Here is a 22,012-nt window from a genome sequence, read left to right as displayed (position 1 = left end):
CGTCTTTTGTGCAGGCTCAGGTAAACAAGTGAGAATAAACACCACAGTATGAGTTTGGATTTTGATGAACTGGACCTTTATAATGGAAAACTGAAGACTCTGAGAACCACCGAGGCACACAGCACAACTTGGGAGCTGGACATGTCTTTTTTTTCTTTTTATATCTTGCATTGGTGTTAACAAAGACTTGTGTATGCATCGTGTCCATCTAATTTTAGTATAGCTGTGCCACCATATTTGTGAGGTCACGGACCAGAATAAAATGGTGTAAATCATTGTAGGTTTGATCTGCTCTGCTGATAGATAGTTTAAAAAGTGATTGTCATAATTGACAGACACAACAAAGTTGTCTTAAGTCTATTGAAAGTCTAAGGAATGACAGTAAAGATCTCTAAAGACAGCACCAATGTAAATACTTTATTGAATATGGCATTTTCATATGTTGTCAATTAAATGCTGCTGTCTGATTAAGTTGCATTATTTTTAACAGTAACAAGAATTTTTTTGATATGAACAAACAATACTTTAACTGCACCAGTTATCTATGACTTTGTTTAGTGCTTTTACTGAAAATCATATCAAAGACCACCAGGAAGTAGATGGCTAGAGTGGTTTATTTCTAAAGGCTGTTTACCGAGCTGTTATTAGTTAATGATGAGGCTTATTAATCACGTTGTCCCGAATAATTAACATTTTGTTTATAATCCCTTTTAAATGGAGCTTTCCATTGTCTTTTTCGGCCTGGATATAAGAGACATTTGTGTTTCATGATGCGTGTACTTTGTCTGTTAGTTACAGAGACATCATGATTGTTTTCAATATCTAAAATATATGCTTTTCTGTGTATATACAAATAGTACAGCAGAGATGAAAGTTTTGATGACTGTAAAAGTCCCCTGAAATCCTGTGCCTAGTCTCATTTCCCACTCATTATGTTTAAAGCAGAAACATACCACACTTTGTAGACAGAGCCTATGCATTGTGCAAATGTCTTAATTATACTTTTATCTCAAATGATGATGGTTCAGAAGAATAATAAAAGAGAAGCTGTGGGAAAAGCTGTGCAGATATGATATGATACTTTACATACAGATTATTTTTACTTCCTTCATAGCTCAGTGCAATGTCAGTGTGGTGAAACTTTACATATAATCTCATTTACATTCTACATGGAACTTAAGACACCATTTCCACACCTCTGTTGAAACACTTAGTTTACAGCCTCCTGTTAATGACACACATCTAACCAAAAACATTTTTTTTTTCAAATTGCTCAACATGCTTCCAGCATATATGAGGAACTGAGATGACCAGTTGGCTGCCATATTCTGCGTCCTTTACCGTGATGTGAATAGACACTAGAAGCTGTTTGAATTAGTCCAGCATTGAGGCTGATACAAGTAATTAAATAAATGAATAGAATGTGTTAAAATTACTTCATATAGGTTTCATACAGTGCATACAACCATCCTGGGCATGAAAACATCAACTGTCCTCCTAAAACAACTTGATGTTGGCAGAATTCCTTCAGCCCATTTTTCAAAGACATGTAGACTTTATTATGTTGAAGCAGAGCAACAGTATAATTCACAGCTCTTACCTGATGATGGCCTGAGGGCCGAATGCATCGCTAATGAAGTCCTTTCACAGAGTTTCAAGATTTTTGGTTCAAAAGACCCTTGTAGTAAAATAAGTGAATAAAGGTGTGTGAAATTCAACTTAAAGCAAAATAACTGTTTGCTGTTCATTCAATGTGCATACATCTTTGCTCTGCCTGTTAAAAATAAAAACAAAACATTACATGTATTCACTTCTTCAGTTAGTTTGACACAGTGCAAAGCTCAGTGATAGTGTATATTTGTCTGATAACATAACATAACATAACATAACATAACATAACATAACATAACATAACATAACATAACATAACATAACATAACATAAGACACCATGAGAAGACACCAACTTGACAAGCAGATGACTGATTACTGGGCTTTTGGTGTTGATAACTTGGCAAGTGTCGGCCACACTAACTGTGCTTCCTCTTTGCTCTATCAACTGTACTATAATAAGATCATAGTGCTTGGGTAGAGTTGTCACACCATGTCTCAATGTGATCAGTGAGAGAAGACATTTCAGGCTGTTCGGGGTATGTTGTGCACGCTTACTGTTGAATAAAGTTTGCCTGGAAGTGGCTGTCTGTCTCAGCAGAGGCTGAATACTGGGAAGACATGGAAGCTGTGATTGGACTGCTGCTGATGCTCCTCGGAGTCTGTCATGGTGAGCTGATTAGCTGGCTATTTTTACACATTTTATGCAGGTACAGGATCAAGTATAATTCAAAATGTACACTTGGAAATCATCTTCCGTGATGTGTTCACTAACCCACACTGCGACCAAATTCATACGGGAATTATGACACAGTTGAATTAGTTAAATAATAATAGTTATATTTTTCTATCTTGTGTCTCAAAAATGTCTTTCACTCACGTTTAATTTAGAAATCCAGCATACCCTTGTTTTCACAAATGTCCTTAAAGTGGCGACAACATGATTTTATGGCGGGACAGTTACTTAAAGTTGAAATATTGTAGAAGCCTTTTTCACTATTTTGAACGTAATTCCAAAAATAAATCATAATTTGAGGAGCTTCACCTGAACTTAAGAACTGAACTTGACAAAGTTTGGACACTCATCAACATTCAGCAGTTTGCAGTGACTGGATGAAGTTAACGTGACTGCAGCACAGAATGCTTGATAGAAACATTTACACTGATTCAAGAACTGTTTTCCACTCACAGGCTTGTGAAATGTTCCTTTTAAATAATCAGTTTAATTCAATTTATCGGAAATTGAAAGATTTAAATTGTGAAATTCTGCCTTTTAAGCACTTCTTTTTAAATTTTCCAGGTGTGGAAACCTCCTGTGATGGCAGACAGGATGGAGCTCAGTGTTATGGACCTTTGGGAGGAACTGTGGTCCTCCAGCTGATGGACGACGCCTCAGAAATATTTAAATTCATCTGGTCAAGCAAAACAAGAAGAATACTGAGTTGGAGAGACAATAAGATTGTGTCTAATTCGATAGCAGACAGATCATCATTTACTCCCAGTAACGGAACATTTATAATCAACAACCTGAGATGGACTGATGGTGGTGAATATATTCTTACAATGTTTGATTCAAAAGGAAAGACTATGAAACTGCTGACTCTACAGATGATCATTCAAGGTAATTTTGCTGTCTTCAGGGGAATTTGGTAATATTGACAGATGTACAAGTCATATTCTATTGATCAGCTACATGTATCTCGTAGTCTACTGATATCTGTCATTGTGCCTCTTCTGGCCATTCAAAGATCCCGTCCAAATGTGCTTTCAAAGGAAGTGATGGGTACAAAGTCCAGTTCTCGTTTTGTGCAAAAATACATTCTAAAGTTTATCTGAATCTAAAATGAAGATTTAACAGCCTGAGTTGATCAAAGCAGGAGGATTAAAAGCACATTCAGAAAGGATCTTTCATTGGCCAGCATGAACAGGACGAATGATGGCAGAAAGAAAAACCTCTTTCAGTGTTCATATTAACACTTGACAGATTTGGAAATTTGTGAATTTATCCTTTAATTGAAGCAACACCACAGTATAAAAATACTCATTACAAGTAAAAGTCCTTCATTGAACTTCTCACATTAAAGTAGAAAAGAATAACCAGCAAAATTAACTTAAATCAGAAATCAGAAAAAACTTTATTGCCAAGTACGATTTTACACATACGAGGAATTTTGGTGAAGTTGGTGCATGACACATCTACTAAAAATAAGCTATTAAAGAAGCAAAAAATATATCAACATAAATATATATACACAAGTCTGTTTTTTTTAAAACTCACTACAGTACTGAATGACCCCATTCAGAGTTTTTTTTTTCTTATATGTCATCAAATATGCCATATATAATCAAATGTGTTATTGGATTATTACTACCGATGTATTACTGTATGAGTCGCATTTCAGTTGTGCAACAATAACTTCTTTGCAGACTGTGGTCTGATCGAGACACAGCTGCAGCAAAGCCACTGTTTCTGTGACTGACCGCAGAAGTCAAAGGATCAAGATGCTTTTCTTTCTTTCTTACAACTTATTTTTCCAATTTTCCAGGTGTGGAAACCTCCTGTGATGGCAGACAGGATGGAGCTCAGTGTTATGGAGCTTTGAGAGGAACTGTGGTCCTCCAGCTGATGGACGACGCCTCAGAAATATTTAAATTCACATGGTCAAGCAAAACAAGGGCAATACTTAATTGGAGGGATAGTAAGATTGTGTCTAATTCGATAGGAGACAGATCATCATTTACTCCCAGTGATGGAACGTTTAGGATCAACGACCTGAGATGGACTGATGGTGGTGAATATACTCTTAAAACGTTTGATTCAAGAGGAAAGACTATGAAACCGCTCACTCTACAGATGATCGTTCAAGGTAAATAACTTTTTGCCTCCTGGGGAAATTAGTAACATGTGTGTCATATTCTATTGATCAGCTACACGTATCTCATAGTCTACAGATATCTGTAACTTGTTCTGTATTAGAAACTGTATGAAATGATGAAGACTGTGTTCACATCAAAATTGATCTGAGTGTATTTCCTGCAGCTCCTGTGTCCTCTGTCCGGCTGGTCTCTGAGTGTCTGTCCCAGGGAGAGATGAGGGTGTCCTGCTCCTCTGAGGGAGGGGACAGTCCTCAGTACAGCTGGACTCTGGATGGACACACACTGACAGACGCTCAGCTCCTCTCTGGAGGTAATGAGAATGAGGACATCACTCTGAAACAAGACGTCTCAGGACAGCTGGTCTGCTCAGTCAGCAATAATGTCAGCAGAGTCTGGAGAGAAGAGACGATATCTACCTGTGGTGAGTGAGAACAGGAGTGGAACAGTCTGACAGTGATGATGAACTGTCAGCCATTGATTTGTTTCTCCCTCACAGGCTTCGCATTCATTGACTGCACATTATCCAATGGGACGCACATATCACAGTGGGTGCTTGAAGCCAATAATGTATGAAAGGTGCTATACAAATAAAGTTTGATTGATTGATTGATTGATAACACCCTGTGTATTAAGCCAACAACCACCGCTGCCATGACTACTGAGGGTAAGGAGACCAACCTCATAGTGTCAAATACACCCTCTACTAATATCATACTCTCCAATCCAATTGTGACTCCCTCCTGCACAGATGACCCGCGGTTCATTAGTAAGTGAAAAGTAACTCCCTGCAGTTGATTCATCCTTTTCTTCTTGAGTCAACAACAGCGTCTACCACGATCACAGAAAAAGAGACCTAAACTGTTGGTAAGGAGACGGACATGATGTCCTCTGCCCAGATCGCAACTTTCTATCAAACTGTTTCTTCAACAGCACAGACGATCCTTGATATATTAAATTCTTCCTCTGCAAACACGGGAAGAGTCCTCGCTCTCTAATGTAGACACACATGAGAATCAGCATTACGTTCAGCTTGTCAACTCAGGATGATCCTGTAGATATCAGCAGTGTGGGTACAGGTGTATTCATTGCAGTTCACTGCCTCGTGTAGTATAACAGCAGTGTAACAAGCAGAAAGGATGTTCTCTGAAACAACTTATGATCTCTTTAAGGTTGAACAAAGTTTGACACAAAGAGGTTTGTAATCACTGGATGGGGGTAACTTTCAAGGAAGTCGTTGCTGTGGACTGAACCACAAGTTTTCCAGTCACAGACAGGATCGCTTCAGAATTCTTTAATATGAACACTGAAAGAGGTTTTTCTTGCTGTAATCCTTCCTCCTGTTCAGGCTGTCCATTAAAGAGATCACGTCCAAATGTGCTTTCAAAGGAAGTGATGGGGGACAGAGTCCAGTTCTTGATTGTGTAAAAATACATTCCAAAGTTTATCTGAATCTAAAATGAAGATTTAACAGCCTGAGTTGATCAAAGCAGGAGGATTAAAAGCACATTCAGAAAGGATCTTTCATCGGCCAGCATGAACAGGACGAATGATGGCAGAAAGAAAAACCTCTTTCAGTGTTCATATTAACACTTGACAGATTTGGAAATTTGTGAATTTATCCTTTAATTGATGCAACACCACAGTATAAAAATACTCATTACAAGTAAAAGTCCTTCATTGAACTTCTCACATTAAAGCAGAAAAGAATGACCAGCAAAATGAACTTAAACTATTGAAAGTACTCAGTACAGTACTGAATGACCCCATCCAGAGTATTTTTTCTGATATATGTGATCAAATGTACCATATATAATCAAATGTGTCTTTTGATTATCACTACTGATGTGTTACTGTATGAGTAGCATTTCAGTGGTGACAAGTTTGAGCTAATTCAAACATCTTTACAGACTCTTGCTCAGTGTCATCGATGTCAATGCATCATGTTTTGTTTTGTTTTTGTATCAAGATATTAATCTTCAAAGTAAATGTTGTGGAGGAGAAGTATAAAGTAACATAAAATGGAAAAACTCAAGTAAAGTCCAAGTACCTCAAAACTTTTCTCAAGTACAGTACTTTATAAATGTACTCAGTTACATTGCACCACTGGCATGTGCAATTTTCAGTTGTGCAACAATAACTTCTTTGCAGACTGTGGTCTGATCGAGACACAGCTGCAGCAAAGCCACTGTTTCTGTGACTGACCGCAGAAGTCAAATGATCAAGATGATTTTCTTTCTTTTTTACAACTTATTTTTCCAATTTTCCAGGTGTGGAAACCTCCTGTGATGGCAGACAGGATGGAGCTCAGTGTTATGGAGCTTTGAGAGGAACTGTGGTCCTCCAGCTGATGGACGACGCCTCAGAAATATTTAAATTCACATGGTCAAACAAAACAATGAATTTACTTACTTGGAGAGAAAATAAGATTTTGTCTAATCAGATAGAAAACAGATCATCATTTACTCCCAGTAATGGAACGTTTAGGATCAACAACCTGAGATGGACTGATGGTGGTGAATATACTCTTGCAATGTTTGATTCAAGAGGAAAGATTATGAAACCGCTGACTCTACAGATGATCGTTCAAGGTAAATAACTTTTTGCCTCCTGGGGAATTTAGTAACATGTGTGTCATATTCTATTGATCAGCTACACGTATCTCATAGTCTCCAGATATCTGTCACTTGTTCTGTATTAGAAACTGTATGAAATGATGAAGACTGTGTTCACATCAAAATTGATCTGAGTGCATTTCCTTCAGCTCCTGTGTCCTCTGTCCGGCTGGTCTCTGAGTGTCTGTCCCAGGGAGAGATGAGGGTGTCCTGCTCCTCTGAGGGAGGGGACAGTCCTCAGTACAGCTGGACTCTGGATGGACACACACTGACAGACGCTCAGCTCCTCTCTGGAGGTAATGAGAGTGAGGACATCACTCTGAAACAAGACGTCTCAGGACAGCTGGTCTGCTCAGTCAGCAATAATGTCAGCAGAGTCTGGAGAGAAGAGACGATATCTACCTGTGGTGAGTGAGAACAGGAGTGGAACAGTCTGACAGTGATGATGAACTGTCAGCCATTGATTTGTTTCTCCCTCACAGGCTTCGCATTCATTGACTGCACATTATCCAATGGGACGCACATATCACAGTGGGTGCTTGAAGCCAATAACACCCTGTGTATAAAGCCAACGACCGCCTCTACCACGACTACTGAGGGTAAGGACGTGGACACGATGTCCTCCTCTCACATCACATCTTTGGGTCAAACTGTTGCTTTCTCCAACACAGACGACACATTTTAAGTCCCAGGCAGGATCATTTCAGACCTTGCTCTGAGGTATAAAGTAGCATAGAATGGAAATACTCAAGTCAAGTAGAAGTATCTCAAAACCTCCTTCAGCAGAGATGACTTGTGGTGCTGATTGTAAATCAGTGAAAACTAACTCCTGTCCCAGTGATAACTGTACATGTGATTGTTGTGTCTCTTTATCTGAACAGATCACTCCCTGCTCATATTAGGTTTGCGAACGGCTGTTGCGATTCTCATATTAATTGGGATTGTCGTCTATTTTGCTTGGAAGAAGAAGAAGAAGTACGAGACAGCTGAAGGCTCTGCCGTCCCTCGAAAGCTGGACCATCAAGACGACTCTGTTGTGATGGTTGAAATGAGAAGTTCAGCGTCTGAACTTTAACCTCATGAAAGCGACGGCTCAGTGTTGCCTCTCGCCTGATGTGATTGGCCATGTGTGTTTGTGGATGAGAAAATAGGGTTTAAAGGAGAAATGATCTCCTGTTTTTATTATTTTTATATACACGTCCCAGCAGCTCACTATGAATACCTTCCCACAAAAATGTCCTGTGAGTGTGGAAGCTCTCATTGAACAAAAATTAAGTGTTGTGATCGTAACTCTATGATCACAAGTGGAACCGTCTGTTTTATTTTTGTTCCAATTTTCTTAAAACTTTCCTTCCAAGAGAACATTGGATGTTTTGGAGATAAATTATTTTCACCTTTGTATCTGTATTTGTCTTATTAGCTCTGTATATTCTCAAAATGGTGAAAAAAGCTAAAAAAAAGAAGCTCAAACTGGACTTTAGCACCATTAAAAAGCTCATATTCACAGATATGTTGAAAGTGTTAACTTGTAAATAGTGAATTATGTAAATAGTTTTGTGTTTTCCTCATCTGATTATAATTACAAATAAAGATATGCTTTGCTTGCATGTTTACAAAGAGTAAGAATAAAACCTCTCAAAGCAGTTCATAGTAAGAGCTTTAGTTTAGCTGCTTCCTGGTGTTGTTATGTATTCAAAGTCTGTCAATCACTCTGTCATGTGTCAGCAGTCAGTTTTTTTTGTTGACGTTTTGATCATGAACTGTACCTTTAACACCTGCTGAAGGTTGAAGAAGACTTCCAGACTCATCGTCAGTATTAGTAGATGTGAGGTTTCCCTCTGCTGGCTTACGTGTTTTTATACAAATTTCTCTGAAATGTAGAATAAATTTTATTTCTAGATATCTGAAGACTTCACTGTCTCAACCAAAACCTAAAATACAGTTTGGTTTGTGTAAATAATTGTTATGTGTTCAGCCTGCTCTGATAGTAATGACCTGCTCGTGGGTTAAACACAGTTTGAGAAGTCAAGAAAGCTTCTAACGCTGTGAAATCTGATGAAATTCAACTTTTCATTAATTTACAGATAAGAAATATAATGACGATGCAGAGATGACAAGACGTACAGTTTCTTTTTATTTTGTATTAATTCCTTGATTAATCTTTGAACATGGATATATAGAAATGTCAGCTGTCGGTCTCAAATCCTCTTTCAGTATGAAGGATGAACGTTTCCCTCTCTTCCACTCGCTCCATCACGCCCATGTGGCCCTCTTGGTCTGGGCTAAGAGGGAAGTGAAACTGACATCACTTCCTTTTCTCCTCTCTGCCTATTAAAAGATCAATGTAACAAAGCCTTTGCTTGGTCAGCTTTTTGACACATTCTCCACTGAGGCTGATCACTGTTTGGGACACATTTTCTGCTGCTCGGTGTAGGATGTGCATGTTTGCTTTTGGGTGAAGTCGAAAAGTTTGTCTGGAAGCTGCTGACGGGTCAGCAGAGGCTGAGGACACATGGAGGCTGTGGTTGGACTGTTGCTGATGCTGCTGGGACTCTGTCACGGTGAGCTGTTTGACACCGATAACACAAATTAATATTGCATTTAATATGATGTGAATGAAGTGTTTTTGTTCAGCTTTCCGTTTCAAGTAGAGTCAAGACCTGAGTTGTTGGTTCTGAGGAAATGACCAATTGTATTGATTAAATTAAGATATGACGATCAACTGATATTTGAGTTTTATCTAAGACTCAGGAACATTTTAAGAAACACCTGGTTATTTCTAAGAGCACCAACAAATCCAGAGACCGATTCCACGTCATTGTGTAATTACAGGGAAAGTTACAATTCTGAGCTCCGAGTACATTGTGATTGTTGATATCTTGCACATCATTGTATCCATTTTCCCCTCTCATATAATTTAGTGTCTCTTTTTGAAAGTTATACTGTCCATCATCATTTCAAATAAAGTTTTGAAATTATGAAACAAACACAGCATGAGTTTGTCATGTCTGAGTGAGATTATTCTTTTTACCTAAATGAAAAAATGCAATTTTTCCTCTGTTCGCTGAGCCTTATTTGTGTTGCAGTCACAGGCCTACATGACAGTCAGCTGTACATCAATAATAGTGTGTTTTCAGTGTGGTCAGCAAGTCACAGCTGCACAAAAAACACTTTTATTTGCTTCAGATGAATATTTGCATGTGACCAAAACACTGTCACTGTCATTAATTTTGCAGAAATTCAATGATCAAACTGTGATATTTACTTTTGTTTATTTATTTTGATTTCCAGGTGTGGAAACCTCCTGTGATGGCAGACAGGATGGAGCTCAGTGCTATGGACCTTTGGGAGGAACTGTGGTCCTCCAGCTGATGGACGACGCCTCAGAAATATTTCGATTCATCTGGTCAAACAAAACAAGAAGAATACTTACTTGGAGAGATAATAAGACTGCGTTTAATCGGATAGAAAACAGATCATCATTTACTCCCAGTAATGGAACGTTTAGGATCAACGACCTGAGATGGACTGATGGTGGTGAATATACTCTTACAATGTTTGATTCAAGAGGAAAGACTATGAAACTGCTGACTCTACAGATGATCGTTCAAGGTAAATAACTTTTTTGCCTCCTGGGGAATTTAGTAACATTGACAGACATATGTGTCATATTCTATTAATAAGCTACACGTATCTTATTTTGTACAGATATCTGTAATTTGTTCTGTATTAGAAACTGTATAAAATGATGAAGACTGTGTTCATATCAAAAGTGATCTGAGTGTGTTTCCTTTTCCTTCAGCTCCTGTGTCCTCTGTCCGGCTGGTCTCTGAGTGTCTGTCCCAGGGAGAGATGAAGGTGTCCTGCTCCTCTGAGGGAGGGGACAGTCCTCAGTACAGCTGGACTCTGGATGGACACACACTGACAGACGCTCAGCTCCTCTCTGGAGGTAATGAGAGTGAGAACATCACTCTGAAACAAGACGTCTCAGGACAGCTGGTCTGCTCAGTCAGCAATAATGTCAGCAGAGTCTGGAGAGAAGAGACGATATCTACCTGTGGTGACTGTGGTATCACTATCACAGAAACAGTGACCTCCACTGTGGGTAAGGACATGGACATGATGTCCTCCTCTGAAAGAGGTTTTTCTTGCTCTGAGGTATTCAGTAGCATAGAATGGAAATACTCAAGTCAAGTAGAAGTATCTCAAAACTTCCTCCAGCAGAGATGACTTGTGCTGCTGATTGTAAATCAGTGAAAACTAACTCCTGTCCCAGTGATAACTGTACATGTGATTGTTGTGTCTCTTTATCTGAACAGATCACTCCCTGCTCATACTAGGATTGAGAGCAGCTGTTGCGATTCTCATATTAATTGGGATTGTCGTCTATTTGGCTTGGAAGAAGAAGAAGTACGAGGAATTATACAGATGAGCTTCAGAGCAGGAACATTACAGAGAAACAGCCTGAGCTTCAGGCTGCTGTGGGCCGACAGCACAGCCTGAATGTGACACATTTTAGAGCCTCAGGAGGGAATACTGTTGCCATTTCTCTTTATGTTGTTGATGCTTCTGACAAAAGACAAACTAATGATCCTCTGACTATAAACTGTTTCTTCAAAGGATTAAAGATTTGAAAAAAAGAATAGATATTGCAAATAAACACATTAATAAAGTCTGAAGCTGCATAATGCTGTTCTACTGTTGTATGTGGAGGCTGACATCATGTAAAAATATAATTGTGCAATTATTATCTTAACTGCACATTCAAGTGCTCAAAATCACTTGATAAAAACTCAAATTCGTGACTACATTGCTTCTTGTTGTTCAGTGTGTTTTAGTGCACGATAGTCATTCATATCCAGACAATGCATTTCAGTATTTCACTGTTCAACTTCAGTGTTTTGCACATTAATTAGAAATTATTTTTCTTGGAGGAAGAAGAAGTACGAGACAGCTGAAGGCTCTGCCGTCCCTCGAAAGCTGGACCATCAAGACGACTCTGTTGTGATGGTTGAAATGAGAAGTTCAGCACATGAACTTTAACTTCATGAAAGCGACGGCTCAGTGTCGCCTCTCGCCTGATGTGATTGGCCATGTGTGTTTGTGGATGTGAAAATAGGGTTTAAAGGAGAAATGATCTTCTGTTTTTATTATTTTTATATACACGTCCCAGCAGCTCACTATGAATACCTTCCCACAAAAATGTCCTGTGAGTGTGGAAGCTCTCATTGAACAAAAATTAAGTGTTGTGATCGTAACTCTATGATCACAAGTGGAGCCGTCTGTTTTAATTTTGTTCCAGTTTTCTTGAAACTTTCCTTCCAAGAGAACATTGGATGTTTTGGAGATAAATTATTTTCACTTTCGTATCTGTATTTGTCTTATTAGCTCTGTATATTCTCAAAATGGTGAAAAAAAAGAAGCTCAAACTGGACTTTAGCACCATTAAAAAGCTCATATTCACAGATATGTTGAAAGTGTTAACTTGTAAATAGTGAATTATGTAAATAGTTTTGTGTTTTCCTCATCTGATTATAATTACAAATAAAGATATGCTTTGCTTGCATGTTTACAAAGAGTAAGAATAAAACCTCTCAAAGCAGTTCATAGTAAGAGCTTTAGTTTAGCTGCTTCCTGGTGTTGTTATGTATTCAAAGTCTGTCAATCACTCTGTCACGTGTCAGCAGTCAGTTTTTTTTGTTGACGTTTTGATCATGAACTGTACCTTTAACACCTGCTGAAGGTTGAAGAAGACTTCCAGACTCATCGTCAGTATTAGTAGATGTGAGGTTTCCCTCTGCTGGCTTACGGAGGAGTTACTGTTGTTCATGGAAATTTCTGTAATCAGTAAAACTCTGTGTTGAGAACATGTAAAGATTTCAGGAAAAATAACGCTCAATAAAGAATAATCATGCAGCTGTTACTGCCTTGAGAGGATTTAGTAAAACGTCTCAGCATCAGTAGATATTGAGTGAAAAATGTGTGTGTTTATTACAAGTTTCATTTCAAGCGCAATGTTTTTTAGTATGTTCGAGCGTTTGCTTTCAGTCAACAGCTGCCAGTGGAGGGAGACAGAGACTAAAGAGTTCACAGCGAGAAGAGGAAGACGAGGAATTATACAGACGAGCTTCAGAGCAGGAACATTACAGAGAAACAGCCTGAGCTTCAGGCCGCTGTGGGCCGACAGCACAGCCTGAATGTGACACATTTTAGAGCCTCAGGAGGGAATACTGTTGCCATTTCTCTTTATGTTGTTGATGCTTCTGACAAAAGACAAACTAATGATCCTCTGACTATGAACTGTTTCTTCAAAGGATTAAAGATTTGAAAAAAGAATAGATATTGCAAATAAACACATTAATAAAGTCTGAAGCTGCATAATGCTGTTCTACTGTTGTATGTGGAGGCTGACATCATGTAAAAATATAATTGTGCAATTATTATCTTAACTGCACATTCAAGTGCTCAAAATCACTTGATAAAAACTCAAATTCGTGACTACATTGCTTCTTGTTCAGTGTGTTTTAGTGCAATGCAGACAATACATTTCAGTATTTCACTGTTCAACTTCAAAGTTCTGCAAATTTATCAGAAATTTGTAGCTTTAAAGTTGAGCTGATCATTATTCTCCATTATGTAAATCCAACACATGAAATTCCACTTGTCTTTCGTGCAATTTTGTTCAAATTTCTCTGAAATGTAGAATGAATTTTATTTATATATACATATCCAAAGACTTCATTGTCTCAACCAAAACCTAAAATACAGTTTGGTTTGTGTAAATAATTGTTATGTGTTCAGCCTGCTCTGATAGTAATGACCTGCTCGTGAGTTAGAGACAGTTTGAGAAGTCAAGACAGCTTCTAACGCTGTGAAATCTGATGAAATTCAACTTCTCATTAATTTACAGATAAGAAATATAATGACGATGCAGAGATGACAAGACGTACAGTTTCTTTTTATTTTGTATTAATTCCTTGATTAATCTTTGAACATGGATATATAGAAATGTCAGCTGTCGGTCTCAAATCCTCTTTCAGTATGAAGGATGAACGTTTCCCTCTCTTCCACTCGCTCCATCACGCCCATGTGGCCCTCTTGGTCTGGGCTAAGAGGGAAGTGAAACTGACATCACTTCCTTTTCTCTTCTCCGCCTATAAAAAGATGAATGCAACAACACCTCGTTTGGTCAGCTTTTTGACACATTCTCCACTGAGGCTGTTTGGGACACATTTTCTGCTGCTCGGTGTAGGATGTGCATGTTTGCTTTTTGGTGAAGTCGAAAAGTTTGTCTGGAAGCTGCTGACGGGTCAGCAGAGGCTGAGGACACATGGAGGCTGTGATTGGACTGTTGCTGATGCTGCTGGGACTCTGTCACGGTGAGCTGTTTGACACCAATAACACAAATTAATGTTGCATTTAATATGATGTGAATGAAGTGTTTTTGTTCAGCCATCCGTTTCAAGTAGAGTCATGAGTTTGCAGATCAAATAGTGCAGGAAGGAAACCACTTGTTGGTTCTGAGGAAATTACCAATTGTGTTGATTAAATTAAGATATGACGATCAACTGATATTTGAGTTTTCTATGGCTCAGGAACATTTTAAGAAACACCTGGTTATTTCTAAGAGCACCAACAAATCCAGAGACCGATTCCACGTCATTGTGTAATTACAGGGAAAGTTACAATTCTGAGCTCCGAGTACATTGTGATTGTTGATGTCTTGCACATCATTTTATCCATTTTCCCCTCTCATATAATTTAGTGTCTCTTTTTGAAAGTTATACTGTCCATCGTCATTTCAAATAAAGTTTTGAAACTATGAAACAAACACAGCATGAGTTTGTCATGTCTGGGTGAGATTATTCTTTTTACCTAAATGAAAAATGTAATTTTTCCTCTGTTCGCTGAGCCTTATTTGTGTTGCAGTCACAGGCCTACATGACAGTCAGCTGTACATCTAATAGTGTGTTTTCAGTGTGGTCAGCAAGTCACAGCTGCACAAAAAACACTTTTATTTGCTTCAGATGAATATTTGCATGTGACCAAAACACTGTCACTGTCATTAATTATGCAGAAATTCAATGAGCAAACTGTGATATTTACTTTTGTTAATTTATTTTGATTTCCAGGTGTGGAAACCTCCTGTGATGGCAGACAGGATGGAGCTCAGTGCTATGGACCTTTGGGAGGAACTGTGGTCCTCCAGCTGATGGACGACGCCTCAGAAATATTTAAATTCATCTGGTCAAGCAAAACAAGGATAATACTGAGTTGGAGAGACAATAAGATTTTGTCTAATTCGATAGCAGACAGATCATCATTTACTCCCAGTAACGGAACATTTATAATCAATGACCTGAGATGGACTGATGGTGGTGAATATACTCTTACAATGTTTAATTCAAGAGGAAAAACGATAGAACTGCGGGGTCTACAGTTGAGTATTCAAGGTAATAGATTTTGTTGTCTTCAGGGGAATTTGGTAATATTGACAGATGTACAAGTCATATTCTATTGATCAGCTACATGTATCTCGTAGTCTACTGATATCTGTCATTGTGCCTCTTCTGGCCATTCAAAGATCCCGTCCAAATGTGCTTTCAAAGGAAGTGATGGGTACAAAGTCCAGTTCTCGTTTTGTGCAAAAATACATTCTAAAGTTTATCTGAATCTAAAATGAAGATTTAACAGCCTGAGTTGACCAAAAGGGATCTTTCATTGGCCAGCATGAACAGGACGAATGATGACAGAAAGAAAAACCTCTTTCAGTGTTCATATTAACACTTGACAGATTTGGAAATTTTTGAATTTATCCTTTAATTAAAGCAACACCACAGTATAAAAATACTCATTACAAGTAAAAGTCCTTCACTGAACTTCTCACATTAAAGTAGAAAAGAAACCAGCAAAACAAACTTAAATCAGAAATCAGAAATCAGAAATCAGAAAAAACTTTATTGCCAAGTACGATTTTACACATACGAGGAATTTTGGTGAAGTTGGTGCATGACACATCTACTAAAAATAAGCTATTAAAGAAGCAAAAAATATATCAACATAAATATATATACACAAGTCTGTTTTTTTTTAAACTCACTACAGTACTGAATGACCCCATTCAGAGTTTTTTTTTCTTATATGTCATCAAATATGCCATATATAATCAAATGTGTTATTGGATTATTACTACTGATGAATTACTTTATGAGTCGCATTTCAGTGCTGCAAGAATAACTGCTTTGCAGACTGTGGTCTGATCGAGACACAGCTGCAGCAAAGCCACTGTTTCTGTGACTGACCGCAGAAGTCAAATGATCAAGATGATTTTCTTTCTTTTTTACAACTTATTTTTCCAATTTTCCAGGTGTGGAAACCTCCTGTGATGGCAGACAGGATGGAGCTCAGTGTTATGGAGCTTTGAGAGGAACTGTGGTCCTCCAGCTGATGGACGACGCCTCAGAAATATTTAAATTCACATGGTCAAACAAAACAAGAACAATACTTAATTGGAGAGAAAATAAGATTTTGTCTAATCAGATAGAAAACAGATCATCATTTACTCCCAGTGATGGAACGTTTAGGATCAACGACCTGAGATGGACTGATGGTGGTGAATATACTCTTACAATGTTTGATTCAAAAGGAAAGATTATGAAACTGCTGACTCTACAGATGATCGTTCAAGGTAAATAACTTTTTGCCTCCTGGGAAAGTTAGTAATATTGATTGACATGTGTGTCATATTCTATTGATCAGCTATACGTATCTCATAGTCTACAGATATCTGTCACTTGTTCTGTATTAGAAACTGTATGAAATGATGAAGACTGTGTTCACATCAAACTGATCTGAGTGTGTTTCCTGCAGCTCCTGTGTCCTCTGTCCGGCTGGTCTCTGAGTGTCTGTCCCAGGGAGAGATGAGGGTGTCCTGCTCCTCTGAGGGAGGGGACAGTCCTCAGTACAGCTGGACTCTGGATGGACACACACTGACAGACGCTCAGCTCCTCTCTGGAGGTAATGAGAGTGAGGACATCACTCTGAAACAAGACGTCTCAGGACAGCTGGTCTGCTCAGTCAGCAATAATGTCAGCAGAGTCTGGAGAGAAGAGACGATATCTACCTGTGGTGAGTGAGAACAGGAGTGGAACAGTCTGACAGTGATGATGAACTGTCAGCCATTGATTTGTTTCTCCCTCACAGGCTTCGCATTCATTGACTGCACATTATCCAATGGGACGCACATATCACAGTGGGTGCTTGAAGCCAATAATGTATGAAAGGTGCTATACAAATAAAGTTTGATTGATTGATTGATTGATAACACCCTGTGTATTAAGCCAACAACCACCGCTGCCATGACTACTGAGGGTAAGGAGACCAACCTCATAGTGTCAAATACACCCTCTACTAATATCACACTCTCCAATCCAACTGTGACTCCCTCCTGCACAGATGACCTGTGGTTCATTAGTAAGTGAAAAGTAACTCCCTGCAGTTGATTCATCCTTTTCTTCTTGAGTCAACAACAGCGTCTACCACGATCACAGAAAAAGAGACCTAAACTGTTGGTAAGGAGACGGACATGATGTCCTCTGCCCAGATCGCAACTTTCTATCAAACTGTTTCTTCAACAGCACAGACGATCCTTGATATATTAAATTCTTCCTCTGCAAACACGGGAAGAGTCCTCGCTCTCTAATGTAGACACACATGAGAATCAGCATTACGTTCAGCTTGTCAACTCAGGATGATCCTGTAGATATCAGCAGTGTGGGTACAGGTGTATTCATTGCAGTTCACTGCCTCGTGTAGTATAACAGCAGTGTAACAAGCAGAAAGGATGTTCTCTGAAACAACTTATGATCTCTTTAAGGTTGAACAAAGTTTGACACAAAGAGGTTTGTAATCACTGGATGGGGGTAACTTTCAAGGAAGTCGTTGCTGTGAACTGAACCACAAGTTTTCCAGTCACAGACAGGATCGCTTCAGAATTCTTTAATATGAACACTGAAAGAGGTTTTTCTTGCTGTAATCCTTCCTCCTGTTCAGGCTGTCCATTAAAGAGATCACGTCCAAATGTGCTTTCAAAGGAAGTGATGGGGGACAGAGTCCAGTTCTTGATTGTGTAAAAATACATTCCAAAGTTTATCTGAATCTAAAATGAAGATTTAACAGCCTGAGTTGATCGAAGCAGGAGGATTAAAAGCACATTCAGAAAGGATCTTTCATCAGCCAGCATGAACAGGACGAATGATGGCAGAAAGAAAAACCTCTTTCAGTGTTCATATTAACACTTGACAGATTTGGAAATTTGTGAATTTATCCTTTAATTGATGCAACACCACAGTATAAAAATACTCATTACAAGTAAAAGTCCTTCATTGAACTTCTCACATTAAAGCGGAAAAGAATGACCAGCAAAATGAACTTAAACTATTGAAAGTACTCAGTACAGTACTGAATGACCCCATCCAGAGTATTTTTTCTGATATATGTGATCAAATGTACCATATATAATCAAATGTGTCTTTTGATTATCACTACTGATGTGTTACTGTATGAGTAGCATTTCAGTGGTGACAAGTTTGAGCTAATTCAAACATCTTTACAGACTCTTGCTCAGTGTCATCGATGTCAATGCATCATGTTTTGTTTTGTTTTTGTATCAAGATATTAATCTTCAAAGTAAATGTTGTGGAGGAGAAGTATAAAGTAACATAAAATGGAAATACTCAAGTAAAGTCCAAGTACCTCAAAACTTTTCTCAAGTACAGTACTTTATAAATGTACTCAGTTACATTGCACCACTGGCATGTGCAATTTTCAGTTGTGCAACAATAACTTCTTTGCAGACTGTGGTCTGATCGAGACACAGCTGCAGCAAAGCCACTGTTTCTGTGACTGACCGCAGAAGTCAAAGGATCAAGATGCTTTTCTTTCTTTTTTACAACTTCTTTTTCCAATTTTCCAGGTGTGGAAACCTCCTGTGATGGCAGACAGGAAGGAGCTCAGTGTTATGGAGCTTTGAGAGGAACTGTGGTCCTCCAGCTGATGGACGACACCTCAGAAATATTTAAATTCACATGGTCAAGCAAAACAATGAATTTACTTACTTGGAGAGAAAATAAGATTTTGTCTAATCAGATAGAAAACAGATCATCATTTACTCCCAGTAATGGAACGTTTAGGATCAACGACCTGAGATGGACTGATGGTGGTGAATATACTCTTACAATGTTTGATTCAAGAGGAAAGACTATGAAACCGCTCACTCTACAGATGATCGTTCAAGGTAAATAACTTTTTTGCCTCCTGGGAAAGTTAGTAATATTGATTGACATGTGTGTCATATTCTATTGATCAGCTACACGTATCTCATAGTCTCCAGATATCTGTCACTTGTTCTGTATTAGAAACTGTATAAAATGATGAAGACTGTGTTCACATCAAAATTGATCTGAGTGCATTTCCTTCAGCTCCTGTGTCCTCTGTCCGGCTGGTCTCTGAGTGTCTGTCCCAGGGAGAGATGAGGGTGTCCTGCTCCTCTGAGGGAGGGGACAGTCCTCAGTACAGCTGGACTCTGGATGGACACACACTGACAGACGCTCAGCTCCTCTCTGGAGGTAATGAGAGTGAGGACATCACTCTGAAACAAGACGTCTCAGGACAGCTGGTCTGCTCAGTCAGCAATAATGTCAGCAGAGTCTGGAGAGAAGAGACGATATCTACCTGTGGTGAGTGAGAACAGGAGTGGAACAGTCTGACAGTGATGATGAACTGTCAGCCATTGATTTGTTTCTCCCTCACAGGCTTCGCATTCATTGACTGCACATTATCCAATGGGACGCACATATCACAGTGGGTGCTTGAAGCCAATAACACCCTGTGCATTAAGCCAACGACCGCCTCTACCACGACTACTGAGGGTAAGGACGTGGACACGATGTCCTCCTCTCACATCACATCTTTGGATCAAACTGTTGCTTTCTCCAACACAGACGACACATTTTAAGTCCCAGGCAGGATCATTTCAGACCTTGCTCTGAGGTATAAAGTAGCATAGAATGGAAATACTCAAGTCAAGTAGAAGTATCTCAAAACCTCCTTCAGCAGAGATGACTTGTGGTGATTATTGTAAATCAGTGAAAACTAACTCCTGTCCCAGTGATAACTGTACATGTGATTGTTGTGTCTCTTTATCTGAACAGATCACTCCCTGCTCATATTAGGTTTGCGAACGGCTGTTGCGATTCTCATATTATTTGGGATTGTCGTCTATTTTGCTTGGAAGAAGAAGAAGTACGAGACAGCTGAAGGCTCTGCCGTCCCTCGAAAGCTGGACCATCAAGACGACTCTGTTGTGATGGTTGAAATGAGAAGTTCAGCGTCTGAACTTTAACCTCATGAAAGCGACGGCTCAGTGTTGCCTCTCACCTGATGTGATTGGCCATGTGTGTTTGTGGATGAGAAAATAGGGTTTAAAGGAGAAATGATCTCCTGTTTTTATTATTTTTATATACACGTCCCAGCAGCTCACTATGAATACCTTCCCACAAAAATGTCCTGTGAGTGTGGAAGCTCTCATTGAACAAAAATTAAGTGTTGTGATCGTAACTCTATGATCACAAGTGGAGCCGTCTGTTTTATTTTTGTTCCAGTTTTCTTAAAACTTTCCTTCCAAGAGAACATTGGATGTTTTGGAGATAAATTATTTTCACCTTTGTATCTGTATTTGTCTTATTAGCTCTGTATATTCTCAAAATGGTGAAAAAAGCTAAAAAAAAAAGAAGCTCAAACTGGACTTTAGCACCATTAAAAAGCTCATATTCACAGATATGTTGAAAGTGTTAACTTGTAAATAGTGAATTATGTAAATAGTTTTGTGTTTTCCTCATCTGATTATAATTACAAATATAGATATGCTTTGCTTGCATGTTTACAAAGAGTAAGAATAAAACCTCTCAAAGCAGTTCATAGTAAGAGCTTTAGTTTAGCTGCTTCCTGGTGTTGTTATGTATTCAAAGTCTGTCAATCACTCTGTCACGTGTCAGCAGTCAGTTTTTTTTGTTGACGTTTTGATCATGAACTGTACCTTTAACACCTGCTGAAGGTTGAAGAAGACTTCCAGACTCATCGTCAGTATTAGTAGATGTGAGGTTTCCCTTTGCTGGCTTACGGAGGAGTTACTGTTGTTCATGGAAATTTCTGTAATCAGTAAAACTCTGTGTTGAGAACATGTAAAGATTTCAGGAAAAATAACGCTCAATAAAGAATAATCATGCAGCTGTTACTGCCTTGAGAGGATTTAGTAAAACGTCTCAGCATCAGTAGATATTGAGTGAAAAATGTGTGTGTTTATTACAAGTTTCATTTCAAGCGCAATGTTTTTTAGTATGTTCGAGCGTTTGCTTTCAGTCAACAGCTGCCAGTGGAGGGAGACAGAGACTAAAGAGTTCACAGCGAGAAGAGGAAGACGAGGAATTATACAGACGAGCTTCAGAGCAGGAACATTACAGAGAAACAGCCTGAGCTTCAGGCCGCTGTGGGCCGACAGCACAGCGTGAATGTGACACATTTTAGAGCCTCAGGAGGGAATACTGTTGCCATTTCTCTTTATGTTGTTGATACTTCTGACAAAAGACAAACTAATGATCCTCTGACTATAAACTGTTTCTTCAAAGGATTAAAGATTTGAAAAAAGAATAGATATTGCAAATAAACACATTAATAAAGTCTGAAGCTGCATAATGCTGTTCTACTGTTGTATGTGGAGGCTGACATCATGTAAAAATATAATTGTGCAATTATTATCTTAACTGCACATTCAAGTGCTCAAAATCACTTGATAAAAACTCAAATTCGTGACTACATTGCTTCTTGTTGTTCAGTGTGTTTTAGTGCAATGCAGAC

At 38.7% G+C, this 22,012-nt stretch overlaps 1 protein-coding gene and 1 pseudogene across 1 annotated transcript; both read left to right on the top strand.

The window, feature by feature from the left end:
• Nucleotides 1–2,231: 2,231 nt before the first annotated feature.
• Nucleotides 2,232–8,174, top strand: LOC139330943 (uncharacterized; annotated as a pseudogene).
• A 1,313-nt stretch (nt 8,175–9,487) lies between these two features.
• LOC139331781 (pregnancy-specific glycoprotein 22-like) lies at nt 9,488–21,411 on the top strand. The gene is made up of 8 exons (XM_070963409.1): nt 9,488–9,660; nt 10,391–10,711; nt 15,232–15,552; nt 16,467–16,787; nt 19,074–19,394; nt 19,579–19,836; nt 19,912–20,028; nt 20,311–21,411. The coding sequence occupies exons 1-8, from the start codon at nt 9,612–9,614 to the stop codon at nt 20,499–20,501; spliced, it is 1,899 nt and encodes a 632-aa protein (XP_070819510.1). The 5' UTR covers nt 9,488–9,611; the 3' UTR covers nt 20,502–21,411.
• The last annotated feature ends 601 nt before the right edge of the window (nt 21,412–22,012 follow it).

This window comes from Chaetodon trifascialis, chromosome 5 (genome assembly GCF_039877785.1).
Source record: "Chaetodon trifascialis isolate fChaTrf1 chromosome 5, fChaTrf1.hap1, whole genome shotgun sequence".
NCBI classification, from domain to species: domain Eukaryota; kingdom Metazoa; phylum Chordata; class Actinopteri; order Chaetodontiformes; family Chaetodontidae; genus Chaetodon; species Chaetodon trifascialis.
This window is presented reverse-complemented; position numbering and strand designations above follow the sequence as displayed.

Coding starts and splice junctions, on each gene's coding strand:
- LOC139331781 (XM_070963409.1), top strand. CDS start 9,612: ATGGAGGCTGTGGTTGGACTGTTGCTGATGCTGCTGGGACTCTGTCAC. Junction 16,788..19,073: donor TCTACAGATGATCGTTCAAG/GTAAATAACTTT, acceptor CCAATTTTCCAG/GTGTGGAAACCTCCTGTGAT. Junction 20,029..20,310: donor CTCTACCACGACTACTGAGG/GTAAGGACGTGG, acceptor TTATCTGAACAG/ATCACTCCCTGCTCATATTA.